This window comes from Manacus vitellinus, unplaced genomic scaffold (genome assembly GCF_001715985.3).
Source record: "Manacus vitellinus isolate BGI_N305 unplaced genomic scaffold, ASM171598v3 scaffold_4_pilon, whole genome shotgun sequence".
NCBI classification, from domain to species: Eukaryota; Metazoa; Chordata; class Aves; order Passeriformes; family Pipridae; genus Manacus; species Manacus vitellinus.
Window position 1 is genome coordinate 12,997,418 of NW_021940604.1, and position 27,061 is coordinate 13,024,478.

The window sequence follows — 27,061 nt, forward strand, 5'->3', positions numbered from 1 at the left end:
GGGAAGCCATTTTGGGGACCTAGACTGTGAAAAAACTAAACCAAAAAGAAAAATCAAAAATTTTATCACCATAGCTCCTTGTAACTTGTTGCAGGACTAGAGGCTTCCCAGTACCAGTAAGAAAGAGTTGTAAGTCGGATGTGTGACAGCAGAGAAAGAGGGGGACTGAACTTTTGCCAGAGCTAGCCATTGGATTGATTTAGCTGTAGAATCAAAAGTCTCAAGAACTGACAGACCAGAAAAGATATAGTAGCTTGTGTTTTGAGATTTTGATCTAATTTCTGTCTCAGCTTAGCTAGAAGGCCAGAGAGGGATGGCTAGAAATGGGCTATATGTGTTCGTACCTACATCTCAACCTGTACGTGCACTGGGATTTATGCATGTAGCCAAGGCCTTCCTTGACTGTGGAGAACAGCTTTACAGCTGAACTGAACTGTTCTTTTAATTAAACATGTTTGCATGTGAGCATTTCTGAGGATAAAGTTTATGTGGAGTTGTGTCTTGTTTCAAACAAGCTTGTATTTCATCGTAAAATATTACTGCACATCTTCAATGTGACTGCCCAACAGTGATGAATCCAGCAAGAGCTAGTAAAATATTTAATCTTGAACAAGGAAGTATTTTGTGTTGAATGAGGCTGAAGATAAATGAAATTTGGAGTATTTTTGTTGTGGTGGCAAGAGTGAAGGGACTGGTGGAGGGGAAACTTACCATGCCTCTCTGGCTATTAGCCACCCCAACTGCAAGAAAATTTTATTTTCTCAAGTAGCTGAATATAATTCAGTTTGCCTGAATTGAATCAGCTAAACCTTGCCACTTTTTGAAGTGGCTTTTCAGCTTCACTGGTGTTACCATCAAAAGGAATTTCAGTGCTGCTAAGATACAAAGGACTGTAAGTTTTAAACTTCTGTCCATTTTTTGAGCTAGTTTAAATGATAGCATGTTGAAAATAGCCTGTCTGCTATGTCACTTTTGTCAGTAAAATTGGCAAAAATACAGGATGCAGACTTACAGGCTGTGGAGTGGCTCACTGATGCTACATTGAACATCTGCACTTCATTTGCACAGGAGGGGTTTCCAAGTGATTTCAGAATGTGAGTTCAATTTTATTTTCCCATTTGTGTATTAATTTATCACCAAAAAAGGACATGAATGTGTCTATGTGGATATGTTGTCACTTCTTGAACAACTTTTCCTTCTTTTGAGACTGCAAAGTACTAACAGAAGTTCACTGCCCTTTGCATCTGCTGTTAACCATTTGTGTCTCAAGAAATCCGATGAGCTCAGAAAGACATGACCATTTTGTACCTCTTTTGCATGGGGAAATGGTAGTGCTGTGAGTACTGCTACTACTGCTAAGATCAGATGAGAGTACCCAAATGATACATTTTTTTTCTCAGCACTATATTGCCATATGTGGTAGTGTTGGGGTTGGTGCAGTTATATCATGGCTGTAGAGTTTTTGATAGCCTACAAGCTACGTTAAAAGATGCCAAGATGGTGTCACAGCATAAACAGGTCAGCAAGGTTGAGACTTACACGCTAATCTACTCAAGAGGGTATTGAGGCTACAGGGACCCAAATAAGCTGCTGTGCAGGTATATAATAGTCTTTAAAAGCAGTGTAAACTAAGGTATTTCAAATGCTCATCCATTGGTATTGCACTTGATTTTGCTGTCCTAAAGATATTGGCTCACATTGAGTAAGTTATTAATTTTTTTTACATCCCTGTCTGAAAAAGATTAGATAGAAAAACCTCCCCATTAAGACCTTGCTAGAACTCTTCACAAGTCTTGTTTATATACCTAGCTCTTGTTATAGGTTACCATAGAGACTGGACTGAAGTCTAACAGTATTTCCTTCTGTAACTTTCATAGACTCAAAATGTAGTGAAGTTTGGGAGGGACAATGGAGCATGCCTCATCCAGCCACAATTCTTTTTGTGGAAACTTTTATCTGCATCCCTCAAGTGGGGAATCCTTAACTTGAAATCTATACTGTATATGTCTCAACAGCTGCAGTAGCTATCTTAATTTTCTTCATAATTAGTGGAAAGAAATAGATGAGGGGGATCATCCAATCTGATTTAGATGTATTCTGGTTGTTCTGTCATACTTCAGTGGTGCTTATGTCTCCTTGGTGAAAATAAAGAGACTGAAAATGATTAATTCAGATATCTATATCTGTACGTTTATACCATTTAAGCATCTACATATGTCACCTATAATTATAGCATTTTATTTTAGAAATTTTTTTTTAAAGTCAGCTAGGTGTTTTCAAATTGCTCCCTGTAATTTAAATTAAAGCAAACATAAACTGCAGTGATAGCACATCTATAACAGGACTCTCTAGTTGTCTTTGGCACCTCTCATTTGAAATTTCTTTATTGAATCTGCACTACTATGACTGGGAAGCTGTCCGGGACTGCCAGAACCACTCCATCTTATAGGTGGCTTTTGACTGACTTCAAGCCAAATTTATCTCTACTTTTCCCTGTGTTCCTTCAGAATTAGGGTTTGAGTAGCCAGAGGTGATAACCTGCCTCAATTTCACCCCAGCTGGGGTGTTACATCTGTAAATAGTGGTCAGGGTGTTCTTGACCAGAACTTTACTGGCTGTGTCTGCTTTGTTCCCAGACATGTGCTGATGATAACTGCCCTCATCCCTTCATTGCCTTCCCCTGGGGAGGACAGTCTTAGGTAATGTCATGTATAGTATTTTATTCAATTAAGCTCTTTGTCTTACTATAGTTCTAGTTAGCAGAAGTGGTAGGAAACACATTAGAAATGAAGACAGATAAAGTTATTTTGCAACAGTACAAGTCCGCAGACCTCTGCTCTGCCTTCCACTTTCAGTTAGAAACCACCTTCTAGTGTCTGCTGGTTATAACATTTCACATTTGACATCTGGTTTAACTCTGTGTGTATTGATTGCTGCTTTTGTAGGTATTTTTTATGCAAAAACAAGGACAGCAAGCCTTGAATTTCTATAGCTGTACCTTTCCTGCATGTTGAGTTTTTCCTTGTGTTTTTCTTCTCATCTTGTCTGCATTTCCATGGAAGAAGGATGTGATTGTGATGATATAATCTTCTCTTTTACAGAAAAAATGTGAAATCATTTTTTGCAAGACACAAGATGTTGCAGTGGACAAGTTCTTATGCTTTGCCAGACTTTCCTTATGATGTCAAGTGTGTATTAGCAGAAAAAAAATGCCCTGATCACAGTATGAGAATAAGGATTATTGAATTTTTACAAGCAGACATGACAAAATACCTAGAAGGATCACTGTGAGTAAACATCAGTAGATTTATATGGGGCCATTACCTATTGGGTGCAGAGGTAAATTTTCAAAAGGATGTAAAGCCGTTCTCTTTAATACACTTGTTTAAGTAGAGGAGGCTAAGGGTCTGAAATCTGTTGAAGACAAGAGGAAGATTTCATGCAAGCATTAAAGCTGTGCCCTTTGTTCTTTGAAGAGGAATTGATTGCCTGAGGAATAGTCAGTTTAATATAGATCAGTATAGACCCTAGTGTTTGTTATTATCCAGAATAACAACTATTCCTTTTACGTCTCCATCTTGTTTGCACAGATATCCGAACAGTCAGCAATATAACGTTGTTGTCAGTGCTCTGCTGCAGGCATACCCATTCCTTGATGAAGATGGGAATGGCTTTGTAAGTATTGTGGGGTTTTTTCCACATAATCAATCACAAGAAAATAACCTAGTTCAGAAGAAATCAATAACAATTTCTTATATACTGGCTTTATTCGGAGCTGTAAGCTTCACCTGGCTGCATTTGGCAAATCACATTCTTATTTCATTATATTAATTAAAGATTAGTCCAGTTATCGCCATATCTCAAAGCCACTGTGAGATCATACAGACCTGTACATGAAGTCCCTGGTTGGTTGTTGGGTATGCTTTCCTTCTGGAGTTATTATTCCAAAAGATAAATTTAAATGTGACTTTTTTTTTTTTTAAACAAAAAAGCCAACTCTTTAGAAAATTGTCTGTATGAGGACTAACATCTGACTGATGGTCTTGCAATGCATTATGTTCATTTATGTGTTAGATATCAAACTACAAAATTCAGTAATACCAGTGGTTTAAGTATGTCTGGAATCTAGGCCTAATTTAAAAAAAAGTTATCTAAACCCACTTTTTGTAATCTCAGTGGGGACATAACTGAAAGCAGTGGAAGGAGATGACTTAAATTTGAACTACATTTTTTTCACTCTTGTGACCCATATCACAAGATATATATATATATATAACTCTGTGGTCTCTGAGGACAGTAGTCACCTTTTGACTTCACATCGTTGCTTTGCCATGTGATACTTTTATAGCACCTTGTGAGGCTTGTGAGCCTCAGTGGGGACTGTTAGCTTTAAACATGTATAAATATATATCTCATGTGCCATTACTGTAGAAAGCAAAATAATTTTGAAAACAAAACAAAACAGAAAAGGTTAGGTTTACGTGGTGGCTATTCTAATTCTCTCCTGAGCCCAGGCATTGTAGAAGGGAAGGGACTAAAGGAAAAAAGCACATCTCAAAGAGGAGAGAGGGAGCAAAAGGATCAGATGGCAACAGTCTATCCTTTTTTAATTAGGGTACCTCTCTGAATACCCCAATGTTGGTCCTCGGGTGGGGTTCTGAGTACTGTTATGGCATATCTGGCTCCCTTTATGTGGGGGAGCTGGAATGATATTCAAGTCAGGTCTGAAAACCATTTTACAGCCTTTAACTTTTAAAAATTGTTTTTAAACAGAGGTTCTTAAGCTAGGTTTCAAAGGCCTTTAATTGCAGCAGGGCCATAGACTGGGTGAAACTACTTTTAACTCTGTTCTTTAGGAAATGGTATTACTTTCCAGGTTGATCGCAGAATTGGTGCTGGCAGAAATTATGTGATGGTGCAGAAACTTCAGAGAAGTTGTTCTTTGTTTTTTGATCTTTCCATCATGCTTACTAGAAAGCACGTCTGGCAATAACCACCGCAAATAAGCAAGCAAGTTGGAATTAGCAGTTTGCAATATTGCTAGTCTAACACTTTCTGGGCCAGCTCCCTTTCCACTGCCTGGGTTGAGACAGGAAAAAATGCACTGAAGGTGTATGCCTGTATACTTAAGTTTGGAGGAGGACGTGAGAATGAACTGCTATTTTTATTGGCCTTAGTGTTAGACATTATGTTCTTATGTATATCATAAGGGCTATAAATACTTATTTTTTTCTTGATCTGAGATAGCTGTGTGTTACAACAGCAGTGGCTTAAAACAAACCCTGCAACATATGTACAGCTACTTATCACAAGACTTGCAGTAAAATTGAATTCATATACCTTTAAGAAACAAATGAACAAAAAAAATTGGCAACTGCCATTCTTTCTTTTTTTTTCTCAGAAATGATCTTCAGCAGCTCAAGAAAGCAAAATTTTTGTAGGCTCTTCTTTTAAAAATGCCTCCAGCTATCAAGGGACAATAATTGCTGCTTGCTGTTCCTGACAATAGTATTAAAATGTAAGATGTAAAATATTAATTATTGAGAGGCTTTGTATACCTTAAACTGGTTGTCATTATTACAATTTTTTGAATAGTACATTGAAAGTATTTAAGGAATCTATCATCAATAAAATTCAGAGGTAAAGCAGAAAGGTCTTTGTTTGGGGACTGACAGGTTAATGGAGAAAAGGAAAACTGGCATAGAGCAGTATTTTAAGCAAAAATCCTAGTTAAATTCCTTATTAAATAACATTTATATATAAACTTCTGGAGATGCAGCTCATGTAATATGGTTTTCTTTTTTACCTTGGGAAGAGAGGAATAGCACTACATAAGTTCTTATTTCTCTGTGGACTCCAGAGAGCCTTGGGTGACCAGCTGTGCACAGCTGTCTGCGTCTGACAGATAACAACCTCCTTTCACTGTTTTGTAAGGCTGGAGGATGGGACACACCAAACACGGCAATTTAGCTGGGCCAGCCTCTGAAAACAATGATTTTCAGCACTGGTAAATTAATAAAGTTATTCAGGTTTTTTTTAGAATACCAACAAGCCCGTTTACATTATTTGGACTTTTAATTTCTTGACGAAGTTGCAGGAAGAATTAATTGTTGCATGTATTTTAAAAACCAAAAGGGCTCAGCACAGTTTGGCATACCAAGTTTTGCATTCACTCTGGTGTGCTGGAGCTCACTTCTGCAGTTGAGTATTTTCCTTTCTGCCGTGCAAAATGCTCTATCCCAATGTACTGTTAATGACATTTACTGCTCTCCATTTATTGCTGTGCCATGTCTCAGTTCCTAGATTCAGTTTAAATTTATGCTTAAAAGGTTCTCTTACCCTTTGGGGTGGAGGAGCAGCCACAGCATCTGCTGGGCTCTGCAAAAGGCTGCAGTAGTTCTTAAGGAGATGTCCTGAGAAGGTCTGTAGTGGTGTGACTTTAATTTTAACTTGTGAGTCTTGCAGTTTTGAGCCCTTCACCAGAAATGGATGTGTCCTGGCTGCTGGAAGGATGCAGCAGAAACTGTTCTGGGATCTTCCCTGGGCCAGTGTGTGTGCCTGTGCATGGTGTGGGTGGGCCGGGGCAAGCGGTTGGGCTTCCTGGATGAGAAAAGGGAAAGCTCATCACATGAAAGGTCTTGATATTCCAGAATCTTCTGACCAAGAGCAGAAAATCAGTAGGCAAAGAACTTGATGTTCTTGATGTACATGGGTGGAGAACCTTTGAACTGTAAATGTCAGCACTTTTGTTGCAACATTTTTGTTAAAATGAAATGACTTGAACAACTGAGAAGGGGAAAGATCTGCTGGAAAACATAGAGGAACAAAACCAGAACAACCAAACTTAAGAGCACCGAATTTCGCACGAGTATTTTCATGACAGGAAAAAGAATTACTTGCAAAACTTTGAACATTCCATTTTTTCAGTTTGTTTGTGAGGTTTATTTTGTTGGGTTTTTTTTCCCTAAAATACTGGAGAATTCCTATTTACAATTTCAAATTGTTTTAAACAAATCATTTAAACAATGCGTGTGTTATGTAGAAATGCAGTCTGATATTTTCAATCTCATACTGTTGCAATGAGAGGCCATTAAAGATTTGTTGTTTCAGGACTTATTAGTAGATTATCCATAATTCTATTTTCTTGGTTAAAAGGTTTCCCATTTCATTTTGCAGTATTGAAAAAAATATGCTTCTGTGCCATCCACCCTTTTTTGAAGGCTATCCAATGCAATATAGTCAGGACAATGAATATGATCCTAAATGAATTAATTTACAAGTAAAGTCACAAATAAGCTGCTCGTGTACCATGAATTTAAAAAGAATTTTATTTATGAGGTCACCATAGAAGCAGGGATTAAGAAAGAATTATCTGAAATTCTAAATAATATTAAAAATAATCATTTTATATTAACGACAAAACTCACTTAAGAGGTCTATAGAGTACTTGGAATGAAATTAATTCCAAGATTAGCATTTGGTGAAAAGAGTTTTCAAGTGATTACCTAAGGAACTTTTCCCGTGATGTTTCCTTCTACTTACAGAACAATGCTATCCTAATCTAACATACAGCATTTAAAAAATAAAAATCTTAATTTAATCATGAAATAGCTTACTAGATTTCTAATGTATATTGTAACCAATGCAACATTTGTAAGTTACAGACAAATAGTTTGTACAGAAAAAGCCAACATCATAGACACAGCAGCCAAAAGCAAATTGGAATGACAATGTTTCTTGACAACTTGCAAGATATTCTCTTTGTATTCTATTCCATCTGTATTGGTCACTTTTACAAGGCTTAAACCCAACAATTCGGAAAGAATTACTTCCCTTATTTAATTTCAGCATGTCGAAAATTATACGGTTTCAAGAAAACCATGACATAAAGTAAAAGAGAGGGCTCTCTCATTCGCAACACTTGCCAGGGGGCTTTACATCAGCGGCTCCCTCGAGCTCGTGGCTGCCGAGCAGTGCTGGTGCAAACCAGCATCTCAGTGCTGACATGCCTGATTTATGTAACTGCTGCACACAAAATGATTATTTGCTAGGAAATTACTGCTTTTAATCTGCATGTAATCCTTTCCCTCCAATGTCAGATAGACTAATCCTTCTACTCCCTTACAAGCATGGTAAGCCTTCTTGGGATGTTTTTTTTTTTTGGAGGGGTGTGAAGGCAGGGAAATAAATAGAAAAAAAGTTATCGGTTTGAAAATGGTAAGGAAAGCATAATTTTTAGAAGATGCATTACCCACTAGGGAAACCACATAAATGTATGTGCTTGCAGTCTCATTCTTAAAATGGGTATGTAAGAAGGGACTTGGCTAAGTTTATGAGAATTCTATTACAGAAATAGATTCAGTTAAAACTTTTAATTTATTGGGGAACTGGAGGATGAAACAGCTGAATGTTTTGAACTTTGAGGGATATTTAAAGCCTTGTATAGGTGTTAGCATATTCTTTCATGCGAAATAATACGAAAAAATGTCTTCTAGCCAAATAAAATTTTCAAAAGAAAGAAACTGCGCAGAGCTCAACTACGGAGATGTTTAAATTGTCAGCTGCTAATAAATTCCATGATGATCATGTTTTAAAATATTATAACATCTGTTCAACACTTCAGAGAAGCATTAGCTAAAGTTTTTGCTTGCTTCTTTCTTAACAGCTTTAAAATAGCAAGCTTCCAAATAAATTTTGCTAGGCTTATAATGATGGGGTATTTGCATCAAAATGCATAGGTCAAGAACTGTAAGTGTATTTAGGAACCCTAAAGATTCAGGTGGAAAATAAGGGGGATTTTCAAGGCATGTAGTCACCCTACTGCTTTTGAAAATGGTGCTGACATGTAAGCCTCCAGATATGGAGGCTGTGAATATGCCTTGTGAGAAGACTGGGTGAGCAGTTGTACTGTATTTCTAATCATTATGTTTAGGTTGATCATGACATGACTCCTGTTCTGGCAGAATCCTAAGTCTGAAGTCTACATACTAGAAATGCAGATGGGTTTGGTCTTTTTTTCTGGTTCTTGGATGTTCAAGTGTGACTGGCAGTGAGAGGATACTTCAGTAAGGGCTCATGTGCCCCTAGGAAGGGCATACCTGCCCTGGCTGGCCCAGGTCTGCTCAAGAACAGCTGAAGTAGACACCACGGGGGTTATATTCTCATAGCTCTTCCACCATTAATAGAGGTCTTGCTTTTAGGATTGAGGACCTGTAAGTCAGTTAGTACCCTAGGGAGGGGGGAACAGTAAGTTCAGCAGGAGAAATGCAAGGTCACACTGCCTTCACCATCACCTCTTAAGAGACCCTGTCAGCTGTATCCTGTGAGTGAGAAGGGCAGGCATGTCAGACTAACTGCAAAGAAAGATACCATACTACCTGATCTACCTCTACTGAATTCAGGTTTACACCAAAGTCAACCTTTCAAATCATTTGACTTTGACTAATAAATGACACAATTTTGGTAAGAGATTTAGGGTAATCATATTTCTGTTTATATTTTGTTTTAGCACGTCAGTGAGTACAGGCTTAAATACAGTCTTACGTGAGTATAGTATTGGAGTAAATTTTAGAAAATGAGGTCAGAGCTATTTGAATCTCTCTTGCCACATTCTGTCATTTACAGTCACTTTTCTGACCAATTTTTGGTCCCTCTGACTGTTGATACCCTTCAATAACTTGAATAAGCAATTGCTTTTGAGGATTGACAAAACTATTCAAAAGTGCAGGTTTTGCCTGCAGATGTGTTTAACAGCCTTTGCTTAGTAATTTGTTCCCCACATGTCAGTAGTTGGCATGTCTAGGTCCTGCCGTGGGACATCCAGCTGGGGGCTGCATGGAAACAGCCATCAGTCCATAAGGATGCACAAGGAAGTTGCTGTCCATCTAATTTTCAGAAGTGACTTTTCAATACCCGAGTAAAGAAAGACAAAAGTGTGACAGAAGCTGTGGGACCACATAAACTCTGCCTTTGGTTGCCAAGGAATCTTGAATTTACATACCTTGTACAAAGACTAGGACCTACTCAAACGATCCTCTTAATTCACTGATTTTGAGTTCAGTTTAAAAATACAGCTGATCCAGTATACCTGTAGGCTCCCAGCCTGTCAGTGCCCCGCTCTGTCTTTCCCTTCTATTAGATACAATCATCATACAACTGTGCAACCACTTAGATGCCGCCAGAGAAAGGGGAAAAATAATGCACTAAATTAAAAAAACCCCAAACACCAAAAACCCCAAACCCAAAAAACCCACTGCACAATTTCTTCGGCATCCGTGAGCTGATCTGCTTCCCTACGTAGTTTTACGACCCAATGTCATGAATGGAGGATCCCAAAGTAAGACCTGAGAAAAGGAAAGCAAACTGCAGTTTCACTGACAGCCCTTGTTATATAGGAGAGATCTAAACCCTAAGGTTCAATAACTGTTATCCACAGCAAGTCACAGCAGTGCCATTGCCCTAGCTGTTAGTTCCCACAGAGTCATATACCACAAGTGCTTGTGTTTCCTTCTGTCCTGAAGCCACCAATGTGGTGATGCCACCCTATGAGTCTTTTTCTGCTTAATGGCAAACACTTCTTTGTAGAGTTAGATACAAAAAAGTGACCTGCTTTAGGTAATGACAGATATTTCTCCCCCACGCAGTTACTATGGAAACGGGCACTTAAAGATCGTTTCAAATATGTGCGGAGACCCATTGAAGACGATGAGCAAGTCCTGAGGAACAAATGCAAGTTTGGGCACAGGAGAGGACAGACCAGAAAATCTCCATTTGCTGAAAACAAACTTGGTGATGTCCAGGTGCAGATAGAGGTAAGATTTCTTGGTGTGTGAGTGAGTTCTGCATCTTTCAGCTCCTCTGTTGACAGTAAGGCAACCAGCCAATAACAGGGAGAGCTGAAGTGATCTCATCCTATTTAAACTCATTTTGTATAAAGCTTGTCCTAAATCAGACCCTTGACTTTTTTTCCCATTTCTGGAAAACTAAGTATCAACAGTACAGCCAAACCTCATACTGGATGCCTTGAACATTTGTTGTCACTTGAAGTTATTGCCAATTGGACACAAAGTCCTAGGGTTTTTTCAAATGCAATATTCCTATTATGCTTTAGTTTATACACCTCCAATTAGAGGGAAAAACAGTAGAGACATATCTAAGAGCTGAAACATCTGTACTAATAAGAATGCAAAGAGGTATTTGAGCTGATAGCAAATGGCCATATTCTACTGTCACATCGCACTTTGGTATATAAAATCTGTTTGTGTTGATGTGTGGTATATGTAAGGATGCTTACAGATCTATGCATGCAGTTGCTTTGTATTCCTTTAGAGAATTCAGAGAGCTATTACTGTCCAGTAAGTGTTTGAAGCACACTAATTAATTTATACAGTTTCATAAATACATTAAGGTTCCAGCTATGCTTTGTCAATGCTCCACACACTTCCTTGTGCTGCAATTAAAACATTTAACTTACATTCCTACAATTTAAACAATTATAGGAATGCAATAAAGAAGATTTGTAAGGAGATATTTGACTTTAATTTACCCACGTCTATCTTGCTGTTTACCACACCATGTATTTAGGGGAGCAAGAGTGGTTTATTGGATGCATTTCTGAATACATTATGTTTGAAGGTAACTGTAGTTTCCTACTCAAGATGCAGATACATGTTTGTTTTGGGGTTTTTTAGAAGTTTCACTAATTTCTGGTTGTCCCCTTTGGGTTAATGTGTGTAGGAATAAATATTTCCCTCCTTGCCTGCTTCAGTTGAAGGGTTGGCAGAATATGTGAAGTAAGAAATCTGTAACTTGGGTGCAAAACAATAAACAGTCTTGCTTGCAGTAAAGAAGAAATTATAGGCTCCTGGTTTTGGGTGCACATTAAGAGTTAGTCATCCTTTATCTGCTAAAGCTTGGAAAGGGCAAATGTGGACCTTTCCTGTCTTATGAGCTAGTTGAGAAGGGCTTTGAGGAGTTCCTGTAGGGACTGCATGCTCAGCTTCATTTTTCTACAGAGAAGGTGTAACTGCCTGTGCTGTATGTCTGTAGACTAGAAATAACCACTCTTCTTAACTGCACTGCCCGAGGCCACCACTGGTCATCCCTTGCTTGTTTTAGATATTGAAGGAGAATTTTACATCTCTTTTAAAGGCCTAGGCATTTTTTTGCTAGCCTTAATGTTGTAAGCAAATTAAGGTTAAAATGAAAGGAGGTAAGAGGATGCTGAGTGTCCCTAAACAAATTTTCCTTTCCTTCTCGCATTTTCCCTGTCTCCCGAACACATATATATATAAATAAAATACAAATATAAATGCAAGAACAACACTTGTGAAGCCTATTAAGGCTAAAGAATGAGTCCCACAAAGCGGAGGGAATCATAACATTTTTAGTTATGTTTGGCTCTGAGATCCTAAATTATGTCACTACATATGTGCAAAACTGAACAAAATGTTTAGTATTTTAAACAAATGCAGCATGGGTTTTTTCAATTTGTATATTTAGGAATACACATAAAGGCACCTTTCTGCCAATCCTTGGCACTAATTACTCTATGAAAAATATAAACTGTTAAACAAAGTGTCTTAGCCTCAAAAAATAAATATTTGATCTAGAAGCCAATACCACCAGCAAAGCCAAATGATATTCAAATTATCATTAGCTAGATCTCCTTGCCTTCATCCCTTTTCCAAGTCTGGAAAAATGAATCAGTCTTGTGTGAACTAGAAGCCAACACACTAGGAAAAAGAGTGGGAAATGAATTCCAGGTTAAGGAGACCTCTGGACAATAATCCCTTTGGGTCACTCCACTCGCTTTAGATAGGCAGAGTAGGACATTTAGGGCATTATAGATCAAAGCTGGCAAAGCAATGCAGATGAGAGAGCACATCTGTTCCCAACAGATGACCTACTTACCAATCACACAGCTGACTTCTATATTGAGCTTTAGGTTTTGAACAGTCATATGTTGTAACTCTGTCAAGTGTACTTTGTGTCAGTATAATCTTGGATTGCTAATGGGAAATGTCTCACTGTTATATCTGGCATTTGTTTTTATATAAAAAGAAAAATAAAGTTATTATTATTAATAAAAGCCTTAATCAATCTTTCTATTTCATAATTTGAAAATCCAGTTGCTTGCCAGGACAAACTTCCTGTGATTTTTGACTGCCCCTCAGTCTGTGCAAGCCCATTACCTTCCAGAAGGCATTCTTCCTCTAAAAGCAGCTCAAGCGTTACTCATCCTCCCATGCAGGGCATTGCTTCCAGGTGCAGCATCTGCCTTTCTCCTCCAGTTTCTTTAAAACATCTGCTGACGTATTCCTCATTACAGAGCATTATATTCAAACAAGACTGAAGTGTAGCTACTCTTTTTAGAGTGACTAGCATCACATGAAAGGTCTTGAGCAAGTGCAGGGCAATGAGATGATGGTAAGTAAACACATAAACCCATGCTGGCGGTGCCTGTCACTGAAGAAGATTTTGATTTAAATTATGCTCCCTACAAATGTTCATCAGGTTGCACCACCATGGAAAGAAGCTTAGACTGTGCCTGACAGATATTAATAGGAGCCTCTGTGTCTGAGGGATATTCAGAATTTTATCAGGAAAGCCTCCATAAGTAACAAATTTTATGACTACGGTGTGAGAATCCTCCTCAGTCATTTTCCATAGCAGCTGCAGTAATCCCTCATCTGCTGCAAATGGAAGGTACTTTCCATGACAAGGGTGATCACACCGTGAAAATACCTAAGAAAAGCAAGCCTGCTTTAGCCAGCTGTGGGATTACTGCTAAACCAGCCCTCCAGTGGCTTGTTCTGATTGATCTCCTTTTTTTTAGCACCTTCCTCTGCCCTAAGGTATTATTTTGTTTATGGTCCTTCAGGCTATGAGGGAAACCACCTCCTGCCAGTTGAAATAGGAGGGGCCCTAGACTTGGGGAAGCCAAGAGGGGTAGAAAGATAGGACTTTCTTGGTGTGCATCTTTGGCCAGAGTATTGTCAAAAGGCAAGAGGTGATGGAGAGAGAAATACAGTTAAAGCTGATGATTGGCTTCTATATGATGAAAGCTTGTAATTCAAACACTATCTTAGTCATCACACCAGCAGTGACCAAAGAGCAAATTGTTCCTTTCAGAATTTTAAGCTTGGAAATCTTGTCAGTCTTGAACAGTGCTGTTCATGGAAAGTGTGACTACATAACCAATTCAGTTAGCTAAATGCAGACATGAAAAAAGCCACAGATATCCTGCATGGCTCCACCTGCCAAATCAAAGGCATGTGTTTCCAATAGGTCCTGTGTCATATTCTGCTACTTCTAGGGGTTTGATACCTCAAATATCATTAAATAACTACATCTATGCAGCTGGATTAAGCTACTTCAATCCATCCCAGACATTAAATGGGAAAATACCTCAGTAAAGGGACTACTGAAGGGCACCTTAAGTTACCTGAATTGTAAGGGAACATAACAGGCTAGAAGACTGTTAGTAGTCCATGATCTTAAACAGAAATGGAGAGAGTACAGTCTCTCTTCTAATGCCTCCAATTTCTCACATCCTATGACAGCCTGTTTGTGAGGTCATCAGGGTTTCTCTGCAGCTTTCACAAAAATAAATTTGGAGTTAGGTGTGAAAAGGAAAAATAGGCTCTGAGAAGACTTCAGTTAAGATAGTGGTAGATGTTTGCAGATAACTGGGCGTATTTGCCACACTCAGCAGAGCTGAGAATAACATAATGAAAACAATTTATAAAGGGGGCACCAGCAGGCCATCTTCTTTCTGTGTCTATGGGACAGAGATTAGAAATGTTTTGATAACTCTCTTAGACTGGGAGAGGTGGAAGGATTCTGCCGAAACTTAAACTCATGAAGTTGGGCATCTGCTGATATTATTTGTGTACAGGGAAGATAAGCAGGAATGTTGAAAATGGTGAATGTGCAAATCCTCTGCCAAGAGGACCAGATGAGAAGCAGAGAAGACCTCTGGCCCATAAAGCAACCAGGTAGAAGCTGAGTACCATATGTGCTTGCTTTGGTGGTATCGTGCAGTCCAAGAGTGGTGAAATTTACCCTCTTGGCTTTATGCTCATCATGATCTGGAAATTGTCTTTTCTGATGAAAGAAGGAATCAGGATTAAGTGATATCTGCACTGTGAGCTGGAGTTTTTTTTACCTTGGATTAGGTAAATTAGGCAAGTTAGACGTTTCCTAGGAATACGCCTTTCTTTGACGTGATAAATAACATCGTGATTGTCAATGATCTTATGCCACCGCAGGAGTTAGAAACTTGAAACAAGATTTCAAGGAGTCCGGAGAGAATAGGACTCGGAAAGGGATGGCTGGAGAAAAAGGGAGGACTGAGGAGAAAACAAGGCAACAGCAGGGGAAAGAGGAACCCAAATGTCCGGAACAAACTCTCAAAATATGAACAGCTTGTGCACGAGATGCAAAAACTCTCTTGGCTTAGTCTTGTGACTGAGACACTATTGGCAGGTACAGCATTAGGTGCCATCTATACTGTGAATGCCATACACAGATGACACAGGGCGATAGCACCTTTTCCTTTAACATTAAAAGTCTCTAAGTGTTTGAATGTTTGCACAGCTAGAACAGGAGGATGCATATATAAATGATCATCCAGTGGCTGTACTGTACTGTTATAATGTGATTTTTCCACTAAAACTTTGATGTGCATACAGAGTGTGTAGTGTTACTTAGTTAATATTTTAAAATGCTTTTAAGTCAAAGCAAAAGGTTTAAACACAAATTCCTGGTATACATCTTGCGCTTCACCTTCTTATTTATGTAATTCAGTATCTCCATTGTTCTGTGAGTTAAATTGTCAAATACTGGTTGTCCCTTGGAAGAAGAAAACAGATTTTACTCATTTTGTTTATGCAGCTTACAAATCAGAAAGCAGTTGTGATCAGAAATAGACTGATTTACGTGGCTTTGAAAGTTTTTGGTTAGCATGTAAGTCTAGTTATTAAATTGCCTGCCTGGCTCAAAAGGGTAATTATGTGTAATTAAAGCAAAGCCTGCTTTAATTAAACATCTCATTTGAGTACAAGTCAGTGTGGATCCTGCAGTAGGTTACATGCTCATTTTGCATAAAAGCAGCCTGTCCATGCAGTTTCACCTGTCTTTGTGTTCAGCATTTCAACATGAGAGGTGGGGTACAGTTGTGATGCCTTCTCAATTCTCTCCCACCATCTGGGGCAAGAAGTTGGGCCTTGCACAGTGTCCAGCTTACTGCCTGCCTTTCAGATTCATATTTGTTCCAGATCAGGCTGGGGTGTTTTGGGGTTTTTATTTGAGCAATTCTTCAGTTTCTAATTGCCATAACTTGTTTTGAGCATTCCTCCTGACATAAAACACCCCAATGTTCAGCATAGTAATGCCATTCTGATGAACCTGAATGTCACCACAGAAAAAGGGCTGTCCTTTCCAATAGCAGTATAAAAAACTGTTAAACACACTGTGTTTTTGTGATGCCTTGTGTATGTGTTCCAAAATAGCAAGACCCACTTTTCAGTATTCAAAAATCAAGACACGAGATTCAGATTATGCTCACTTAACTAACCGTGAAAGCTGTTTCTCACCTGAAGAAGTTATAAAAGCCAATTAATGGAAAAGATTATTCCAAACAAGGGTCCTAACTTGCAGAGAGTGAGCATACAAGCATCGTATCCTTTGTTCAGGTATAGAGAAGACACTGAAACTGCTACTGTCAGGCTTTCTTGTGTAAGTACCTTAAGTTAGCGTTGATGCTATCTCTGATGCAGGTAGACTCAGCAATCAAGAAGTGTCAGCAGCATCAATGCTCTTAGCAATAACATGACTTGGAATATGCACTGGCATCTAACAAGGAAAATTTGAAATGTTTTTTCAAAGGGAACATTATTAGCAGCTGCAGGGAGCTAACAAGAGCAGTAGTAATGAAAGACAACAGCTGTACCAACACTACTACTCGTTCCAGTCTCAAAGTATGGTGTAAAAGGAGCTTCCATTCAGTGCTGACACCAGTGAACCTGTCTGCATGGCACTGCCTTTCCAGGAGATGGTTCTCATTACCATCACATTGTTTTTACCACATTGTTTTCAGCAAGCAGGTTAGTTTCCATTCAAAAGAGTTCCCTCAAAAAAATATTCCCAGAGCACGCCAGGCGAGGAACCTAGATCCATGATTGGCAGTGAACAGACCAACAGTGTGTGGTACCGTGTCCTCATATCCACTGCTTTAACTCCATTGCTCCTGTTTGAATCCACTCTCTCAAATTGAGGAGCCAGTAGGTCCTGTTGGCATTCTTCAAAAAAGAGATCTTGATCTTTGCCGTTAGCAACAGTTAGGCTGCATTTACCATTCAGGAACTGGTGTACACCCTTGTAAAAGAGCAAGAGGTGCCTGCTGTCCTCACCAAAGGAGCTTTCATCACTTTGTGATTAGGCAGTCATGTTACTTATGTGTTGACATTAATGACTTTTACGATTTATGATGCTGTCTTTCAACAGTAACTGGAAGCTTAGACCTTGGAGATCACATCATGCATAAGAATTGCTCCCTTGCTCCCCACAAAGTGATGTAACAGTTTCACTTCCTTGGCTGTGGCACTGACTCATGAAGTGCCCTGCTAGCTGGGGCTTTTTTACAGTAATGTGGTAATACAATCTTGTATCTTGGGAAGAATCTAGATCCATCACAAGGACATTAAGGAATCAGGTCTTTAGTTAGAAATATATCTCCAACCAAATGATTAACTATTCTCTTGCTTCAGTAGATGGGAGAAACGAGGAATTTAGAGTCTAGTTGTTTTATGCATGTATGTTTTCTTGCTTTAATGTGAGCATCCTAACACAATCCTCTTGTGTATGGTTCCAAGTAGAACTATGAATATTGAGTGGGGGTCACTGAAAAAGTCATCTGGAGCATAGGCAAAGAGCCTAACAACTTGTGTGGCTCCCAGATCTAGTGTCTTTAGTCGAAGATGCCTCAGATGCCAAGAAGTCAAGGGTGGTTGTGGATGGGCTACCTATTGCTGTCACCCTTTGCACGTGATTCCAACAGAATGACCAGGAGCTTTGGCAGGACCATCCCGCAGGCAAGGGCTAGGTCACAATGACATACAAGTACTGGATATCCTCTGCTTACCTCATCAACTTCCTTTCTGCATCCTTTTGACCTTTTTCTCTGTTTTGCTGTATTTCTCATGAGCTTGTGACAAAAAGGCAGCTTCTTATTTAAAGAGATCGAGGTAAATTCTCTTTTCTTCCAGAAAGATTTTTTTAATAAATCAAAATTTTATTGTTCAAAAGGAAAGGAAATTCTTTATATTATATACTATGTACATCACTAAATAAAATTTTGTACAAAAGAAAAATTAAACATCACCAATTAAGATTCTTGTAGTTGCAAGTGAAATGGATGTTACTGGTGACACAACTGAAAATCTGACCAGAGGACACTGAGTGACCTCAAAAATTAAGAATTCCTCATTTAATGAGGCTATTTTTTTTTAAGTTCTGTCCTGCGTATACGCTGAACAGTTAGCTGTGGCTTCTTCAGACATTGGGACAAGAGATCTCAGCTTTGGTTTGCTAGGATACTTTTCCACAGTATCAAAATAACTGAGCTTTAACCTTATTATCAAATAAGGTCAAACAGCCGAGCTGTAACTAGCTTTCTCAATTTGATGGTTAAAGAGTCCTCCCTAAATAAGCATGTGATAGGCTGATAGATCAGCTCAGTAACCAGCTCTCCAAACCCAGATTCTTCCTGTTCATACTGCAATGTTAACTATAAAAGATTTTAAATCACACTTGGAATCATCTCCAATCAAATTTCAAATACTTATAAAATGGTGTCCCACCGAGATAACTTATTTCCCCAAAAAGGAAGTCACCTCTCACCTTTCCACTTACCTTAAAAACCAACTTGTTCACAAACTAAGAAGTTGGAAAGATTACAGATGGTGATTGCTCTAAGCAGGATAAACTCTGCAAGAAAACCAATTCTAACACTGACTTCTGCTTGTGTTACTCAGAGGTGGTAGATGATTTACACTACAAAATCTGGCCTACTATCCCCTTTTTTTCCCCTAGTAGATAGGTATGACAGCAATTCTTCCTTATGCTACTGCCGTATTTCTATTGGGAACTTGCTATTGATGTTTATGAAAATGTCAAATGGTCTCCTTTAGCTAATTAATAATGTCATTAGCTAAACTAGCTCTCAAGGACTGAGATGACTACACAGAAAGTCCATCAACTCAAGCAGCGTTTGCCTTGACAAGGGGGATGGAGATAAGGCAGAGTAAAGGTCACAACTTTTTTTCCTCAGTGTTCGTTTCTAAGCAACCCAGTCAGTCAGTCTGTGCTTACAGCACACTGGGTCGACTTTGTTTTGCTTTCTTGTCTCCGTAAGTAAGGCACTGAAGGTGACAGGCCCTCTGGGAATGAGCCACCATGCTCTGCATCAGCTGGCTGAAGAAGCTCCTGCTTTATGGGCAGGAGGCTTGGAAGTAGACCAATAGGAGAAACCAGTAATAAAAGAGCTGTTTGGAGTCAGAGACTTCAAGCTAGTTCTTGCAGAGTAAAAACCATAAATGTAATTAAAACAACCCCAACAACTGTTCAAGTTTGCATGTAGGCACATGTGAGAAAGAGTGAGCCTCTTGAGACTGACAAGAATGGACCAACCCCTGATTCTGTGCAGTGGTCATACTGAAGCAAAAGACAGTCTGTCTGACTTAGGGCAAGTTAGCAAGTTAAGGAACAGCTGAATGGCCCAGTTGGGGATGTGTGAATACTAGGATGGTATTCAAGGTCAGTAGTTGATACAAGTCACATACCAGAAACAACCAAATGCCAATGCAGGGAGCTTGTAGAGATGACACATCAGCAGCAAAACAAGACTGATGACTGTGAGTGATTTGATGGAGATTTACACAAAATTCTCGTTGTGGTTTTCTGCCTTTTCTGCACTGGTTATAAAGGCTTTTTCAACCACGTGAGAAACAAGAAGCCTGATGCAGCTAAGGGGCAGGAGCACTCAAGGTGCACTCCACTCTATAGGCACAGGAGGGCTGACAGAATACAAACCCATACCAGAAGAACTAGACAGATTTTGCAAGAATTCTCAGGAGTTCAGATGAACACATTACTGGGATCATTCCTCACAGATAGCATCAGGGCATCTGTTTCAGACCAGCATGTCAGTAAACGGGTTAGAGAATATTACACTAAAATGAGCAGTAACACATTTTCAGGAACAAGTATTCATGCACAATATTCAGCTGTGTCCAAGGATAAAATAGGTCATTTTTTATTGTGATGTGCAATTTCTCTTACGAAACATGACACTATACAATTGGGGGTAGCTAATTTCATATCAGTTTCTAGAGTTTCAGGAGAGAGCTAGGGAACATAGTGACCAAGAAACTTGCTGTCTTTAATGGTCAAATTGGCAAGAAGTGTAATGCAGACCCAAGAGATGAACACATTAGGAAGGAATCAACAAAGTTTCAGTAAACAGAAGTAATTCTTCATAAATTCATCAGTTCTTTGAAGCACTCAACAACCCTGAGGACACAGGAAATCCAGCTGATATAATACTTTAACTTTAGAAGAGATTTTACCACATGCCTTTCAAAGGCTCTTAGAGGATGTAATCTAAAGGGAAGGTCCTTGCATGGATAAGCAGTTAAAAGATAGACCAAACAAGGCTAGACAGAAATAGTTGGTTTTTACAGCAGAAAAGATTATTAATGCTTAGTTTAAGCAGTTCAATATATTTCTAGATGACATGGAAAAAGGAGAACAGTTGGCAGGCTACATTTTGTGATGCTACCAAGGATACTAAAGACAAAGATTGAAGACTTCCAGAAGGACCCCATACTACTGAGTTTCAGGGAAAAAAACCCCAGCAGATAAAATTCAACAGTGATAAATGAAAAATAAGGCACAAGGAGAAAACCCAGTCCTAACAACATTTATAATGATGGGCTCTCAGCTTATTAGTACCATGCACAAATGATATTTTTATACTAGGCCAAAGAATATTTGGCACAATCAGTCTAAAAAAGCATGTTGAATACTTAGAATTATTTAAGAAAGAAAGAAAAGGGGATGCATTATTCCACTGTATGCCCCTGTGTTGTTCCAGTATCTCAACAAATACTTTATGTTACACTGTGTTATCCTATGCCCATTTCATAAAGGTTACACTGAAATTAGAAAATATGCAAAGATATTAACAAAGATAATTGAAAGTATAGACCAGCTTTCATACGTGGAATAATTAAACAGCTTAGGACAGTCTTGGGCAGAAAAGGAATGGCTGAGGACAGAATATGACATATCTATAAAACTACAGTGGCTAGGAGAGGGTGAATAGGTTTTGAATCCAGTATGATAATTAGACAGCAGAAGCAACAGGAGAAAAACAAAAGAATGCATTTCCTCTGACAGTGCATAGCTAAACCGCCAAATTTAATGCAGCATTTTGTGGCAGGTATGATTTTATGACAGTTTGAAAAGTGACTGGGAGAAGTAATTGAAAGAGAAAAATCTACTGAAGGTTATTAAATATAAAAACACAACCCTTGGGAGTCCACAAATCCCGGTGTAGTGGAGTCTTGACAGAACTCGGGATCAGGACCACTACACACCCATCCTTCTTTATACTTCTTCCTAGCACACTAAATCGTTCTGACTTCCCACCTCTGTTCTGTGCACTGAGGAAGAGGACAGAAAGGCCTACTCAAGCCGGTCACAAACAAAGATTACTATTTGGCAGCCGGTCACTAGTGGTGTCCCCCAGGGATCAGTGTTGGGCCTAGTTCTATTTAATATCTTTATTGATGATTTAGATGAGTGGATTGAGTCCACCATCAGCAAATTTGCAGATGACACTAAGTTGGGGGGGAGTGTCGATCAGCTGGAAGGCAGGAGGGCTCTGCAGAGGGACCTGGACAAGCTGGACAGATGGGCTGATTCCAATGGGATGAGGTTCAACAAGGCCAAGTGCTGGGTCCTGCACTTTGGCCACAACAACCCCCTGCAGTGCTACAGGCTGGGCACAGAGTGGTTGGAGAGCAGCCAGGCAGAAAGGGACCTGGAAGTTTGGATTGACAGGAAGCTGAACGTGAGCCAGCAGTGTGCCCACGTGGCCAAGAGGACCAGTGGCATCCTGGCCTGTATCAGGAAGTGTGGTCACTAGGTCCAGGGAAGTGATTCTTCCCCTGTACTCAGCGCTGGTGAGGCCACACCTGGAGTACTGTGTCCAGTTCTGGGCCCCTCAGTTCAGGAAAGATGTTGAGGTGCTGGAGCAGGTCCAGAGAAGAGCAACAAGGCTGGTGAAGGGACTCGAGCACAAGTCCTATGAGGAGAGGCTGAGGGAGCTGGGGTTGTTCAGCCTGGAGAAGAGGAGGCTCAGGGGAGACCTCATCACTCTACAACTACCTAAAATGAGGTTGTAGCCAGGTGGGGGTTGGTCTCTTCTCCCAGGCAATTATCAGCAAGACAAGAGGGCATGGTCTTAAGCTGTGCCAGGGGAGGTTTAGGTTAGATATTAGGAAGAAATTCTTTACAGAAAGGGTAATCAGGCATTGGAATGGGCTGCCTAGGGAAGTGGTGGATTCTCTGTCCCTGAAGGTTTTTAAGATGAGACTGGATGTGGCCCTTAGTGCCATGGTCTAGCAACCACGGTGGTAGTGGATCAAGGGTTGGACTTGATGATCTTGGAGGTCCCTTCCAACCCAGCTGATTCTATGATTCTATTATTCTATTGTAATACAATGAAGACTAAAATGCTCTATTAGAAAGAATGCAGACTGTGCTAATACAGCATCTTAGCAAGGGCCAGGGTGACCTGCTGGGGTCACATTAGGTAGCTGAACTGCATGCAGGGCTTATTTTCTTCTGTGATGCCAATGGCTATGGAAATCTATGGATATATACTAGGAGGGAGACAGTTTCTTCACTGTATACCTTGTGCAACCATTCTTGGAATACCACATGCACAATTTTAAAAACTGTTAATTAAACTAGAAAGTTTAATTGCACCTGCAGAGAACTGTGAAGCGGTTTGAGATGTTGTATGTTTCACAGTTCCGTGTCTTAATTGTTCTGGGGAACAGTATGAAGTGTCTCAACTCCCTCTGGTATTGACCTACAGACCACCCATATGTATTGTCACAGCTGCAACAGTGACAATACAGATGGGAAAAGCCAGTGTCAATGCAGCCTGAGAATGGTAACATGTTCTTGGCTTGTTTCAATGAGCAAATTCATTGCATCCTCTGACAGATAAACTAAACAGACCCAGGCTACTGCCACTGGTGTACTGCTGTCAATAGCCACTCTTCTTCTTAGTAATTACTAGCTTTGGAATTACATCAGGGACACTAATAATAACTTTGAGGAAAATTGTTAACTATCTCCAAGTACAAAAACACTTTTTGAAAACACTAACAGTCAAATTGCTCAAATAATGATTTCCAATAAGTTTTCTTAGTTGAGCTGGTCTCCCCGGGGGTAAATGATTCAGTTGTAAAAATGTAAAAGTTAGTTGTCCTGCTTTTAAGACCTGTGTGAGTATGAGAAAAATACTATCTATTCTAGTAATACAGAATTAATATTGCTAAACACAAGGTCATCATTAGAACTCACTATTCATTTCTAATAAACCATAATGAGGCAAACCAGACACAGGCAAAGGAATTTCACTAGTAGCCTCAAATATCTAATTTGAGCTTGGGAAACTTGGCTGATATATACTTTTATATGAAAACAGTCCTTTATCTAACTATAAAAATATGAGGATGAGCTCACAGAGCTGGTACTGAGACCACACTACACATACTTTCTTCTGAGCTTGACTACACTCAAATCACAGAGGTCACATCAAACGACACAAGCCCCATCAGATAAAAAAGCTGATTTGTTACAATTCTGTCCTTCATTTCTTCATAGGAAGAACCTGCTTATCTTAAAGGCAGTACAATGGATTTACATATTAAATGGCTTAAGCAAGAATATATGAAAACTCAGAGGAACTGGAAAGAAGTGGATAACAAAATGAATGTGACAATAGACATACGGAGAAAGATGATCAGCAATAAGGCACCTTTAAAAGATATTCTTAGGCTATTTCCTTTCTTAAGATGCCCTTATCAGGTAACAGAGCTATTTTTATTAATGACATTGAATTCTGTGTTATAGATGTGACAGAACTGTAGGCATGTTATTTTACTGGATGCTTCCAGTGAAGTATCCATTGGTATTGTTCTCTTTAACTCAAATTTTTGCAGCTAATCCCTCTTTGAAAGGTTCACCAGCTCTGTGTTAAATGTGCCACACACACTACCAGTGGGTTATTTGAAGTATTTTGGTGTTACTTGATGTATTTCTTCCCTGCTTTGAAAAGAAATGAAAACCATCCTCTCTAGTTTATAATCTTATTTAAATGAGCTGGTTTTATCCTGTCTTCAAAGTGCATGCATTGTTTACAGTTTTGGGTTTGAGTTTTGAAATATCACATATTTGTTTTTCTTTTAGCTTTTTAGGGAGTTCCAGCTTCTCACACACATGGACATTTATAAGAAAACAGTTGGGATTTTGGAGATTTATTCAGAAAATATATTATCTTTGTATGTCGTGAGGAATAATCCAATTAACATTATGCTACAAGAAAATCTGAAGCAGCACACAGAGGAAGATGTTCTGAAATGTCAGTACTAATCTCCTATGCTCTGAATACCAAAGTTTTGTTGTAGCTAATTGTTCTCATTTATGTACCTAAACTAGTTTCAATTTTACTGCAAAAATATTTTAAAAATGTTACAGTTTCTCTGAAAATATACAGTGATGGGGAAGCATTAAGAATAAAAACTAGTAAATCAGTAGAAAAATTAAGTCAATCAAGTATTGAAACTTTTTTTTCTATTGGATAAAAGACTGTAGGTTTGATAAAGTTAGTAACTCCCTTAAAGTAAGTATTGCTAGATGAGCAGATACGTATTTCTAGATACATAAGAGTGCTTATTATTTTCTAAAAATACCCACAGAAAACTTATTTTCTGCTCTAGAAACAGTCCCATAAAAAAAGACACAATTTCCTTTAGAAAGCAAGGTACTGTTTCTATGGTTAAAACCTTTATCCTAGTGAAATCAAAGTAGTAGTTCTCACTAACAATTTCACGTACCTCATCTTTGCAGAGACACATTGCAGGAAAAAAGGGCACAGACTGGTACCTCTGGTGAGCAGGTACCAGAATCATGGAGATTTATGTACCTCAAAGTGTTTGGCTCCCTGGCTGCAGGGGATCAAGTACCTGCTCTCACTCAACTTCTTTCAGTCTGAGAAGTCTGGAAGCTGCAAAGACAAAACCTTTGAAGTAGTTACTTAGAATGGTTATTCTTCCCCAGCTGTTGCTGCCTATGCCCAAGCTTAGCTCTTTTAAGAAGTGCTCCTTAGACTCATTTTCTATCAAACAGGCCTAATGCCACGATGTCAAATCAAAGGTCATATGATACAACATATATTTCCTATAGCGGTTTCACTCCATTTATTGCCAGGTCACTTCTTAAAGAAGCAAGCAGCATTGGTTGAAATACTGGGAGTTAAGCTTAAAAACACAAGTACTCGATAGCTCATGATAGATTAAAAAGTATTAAGGTATAGACTAATCCAGAAAGCCTTCATGGACTTTTTACTCATAGCTTTGACCTTAGAAAACTATGGATATTGTAAGTAATTTCCCCTTTTCTTATACAGTATGTCCACAGAGATCTTAACTCATACCTTATTAAAGTCCCAAGGCCTTCACTTTTCTGTTTTACTCTCACAACCAACTTGACATGGCACCTAGATAATAAATGCTGGACGAAGTCAGTTCAGTGAAACACACAACACTAGAAGCTTGAGCTGCAAAAAAGATGTTATAGTCAATAATAGCTGAACCAGAGGGGTAGCAGGTACCAGGTCTCGGGAGGTTCTGCAGCACCAGCTTGTACTGCAGCCTTCAAAGCTGAGTCCTTTGGCAACAGGACTCCCCAGAGACATCCAGTTGACTGGGGAAAGGGGCGTCTGGGGACGCGTGGTGGGGACAGGAGGACTACTCAGCTCACAAACTCCACTAAAAGCAAACCAAAGGTCAACTTATTGTGAGAGAAACTGAATTGTAATACTGAGTAGCAGAATTCCATGAATTATTTGAACACTAATGTCCATTACCAGCTGAGGCACCCAAATATTCACTGTGGTACAAACTACTCTTCCAAATGGACTGAACAACAGCTCCACTACTCAGCTGTTAACTATTACATAGGCTGTGTTCTGTTTTTCCAGGATGATACTGCAGTGCCAGAATGTTTTCATTTGTAATTTAGTAGAAATCCTTGCCTTTTGACAGATATGAAAATGACTGCTGCATGTTTACTCCTGCCAGATGTCTTTGGAGATGATTCCAGTCTGTTTGTTGCAGTAAACGAGGAGGTAGGAGACAGAGTACCAGCAGTCTTGGTCTCTTTTCCTTCTATCAGCTCCCTGGGCACATCACCTGGCCTTTTGGTGGCTCAGCTTAGTTCCCGGAAAAAGGTGACATTAGCCTGTTTTCTGAGTAGAAGGCAAATACTCATAGAAATACTAGCTAAATTCAAAGCAGTGTTATCAAGCTTACTTAATTCTCTGAACTATTCATTTTAGCAATGCTGTGGCATCACTTGAAATGCCCTTCTTTTAATTTAGGTAAAGGCAGTGACACCAGTGTTGGAAGTAAAGAATCCCTTCAATGTGAATTCATGTGAGTTTGCACTGTATGTGGAAAGGGAAGAGCTGGCCCAGCTCGATGACTGCACTATGGCCCTGGCAGCACTGGTAGCTGCATTTCATGTATTCGACATCCCGTGCCCAAAGAGGATCCACAGGACACTAAAATTCCTGGAGTCCCTGGTCTTTGAGGTGAGGAACCCAGCATCCCTGCCCATCCAGGTAAAGACAGGGCTGGAGGCACCCAAGTATCCAATATCTGATGGTGCACACAGCACTCCTCTTGGGAGCATTTGA

General features: G+C 39.3%; 1 protein-coding gene across 1 annotated transcript in view; it reads left to right on the plus strand.

The window, feature by feature from the left end:
• SAMD3 (sterile alpha motif domain containing 3) overlaps nucleotides 1–27,061 on the plus strand; it is a 37,746-nt gene extending 10,685 nt beyond the window's left edge. The window contains exons 5-11 of the mRNA XM_018078237.1: nucleotides 3,102–3,287; nucleotides 3,591–3,675; nucleotides 10,644–10,811; nucleotides 23,968–24,171; nucleotides 24,553–24,724; nucleotides 26,409–26,491; nucleotides 26,744–27,061. Of these exons, the coding sequence (XP_017933726.1) occupies nucleotides 3,102–3,287; nucleotides 3,591–3,675; nucleotides 10,644–10,811; nucleotides 23,968–24,171; nucleotides 24,553–24,724; nucleotides 26,409–26,491; nucleotides 26,744–27,061 (1,216 nt within the window). The remainder of the gene's footprint in view (nucleotides 1–3,101; nucleotides 3,288–3,590; nucleotides 3,676–10,643; nucleotides 10,812–23,967; nucleotides 24,172–24,552; nucleotides 24,725–26,408; nucleotides 26,492–26,743) is intronic.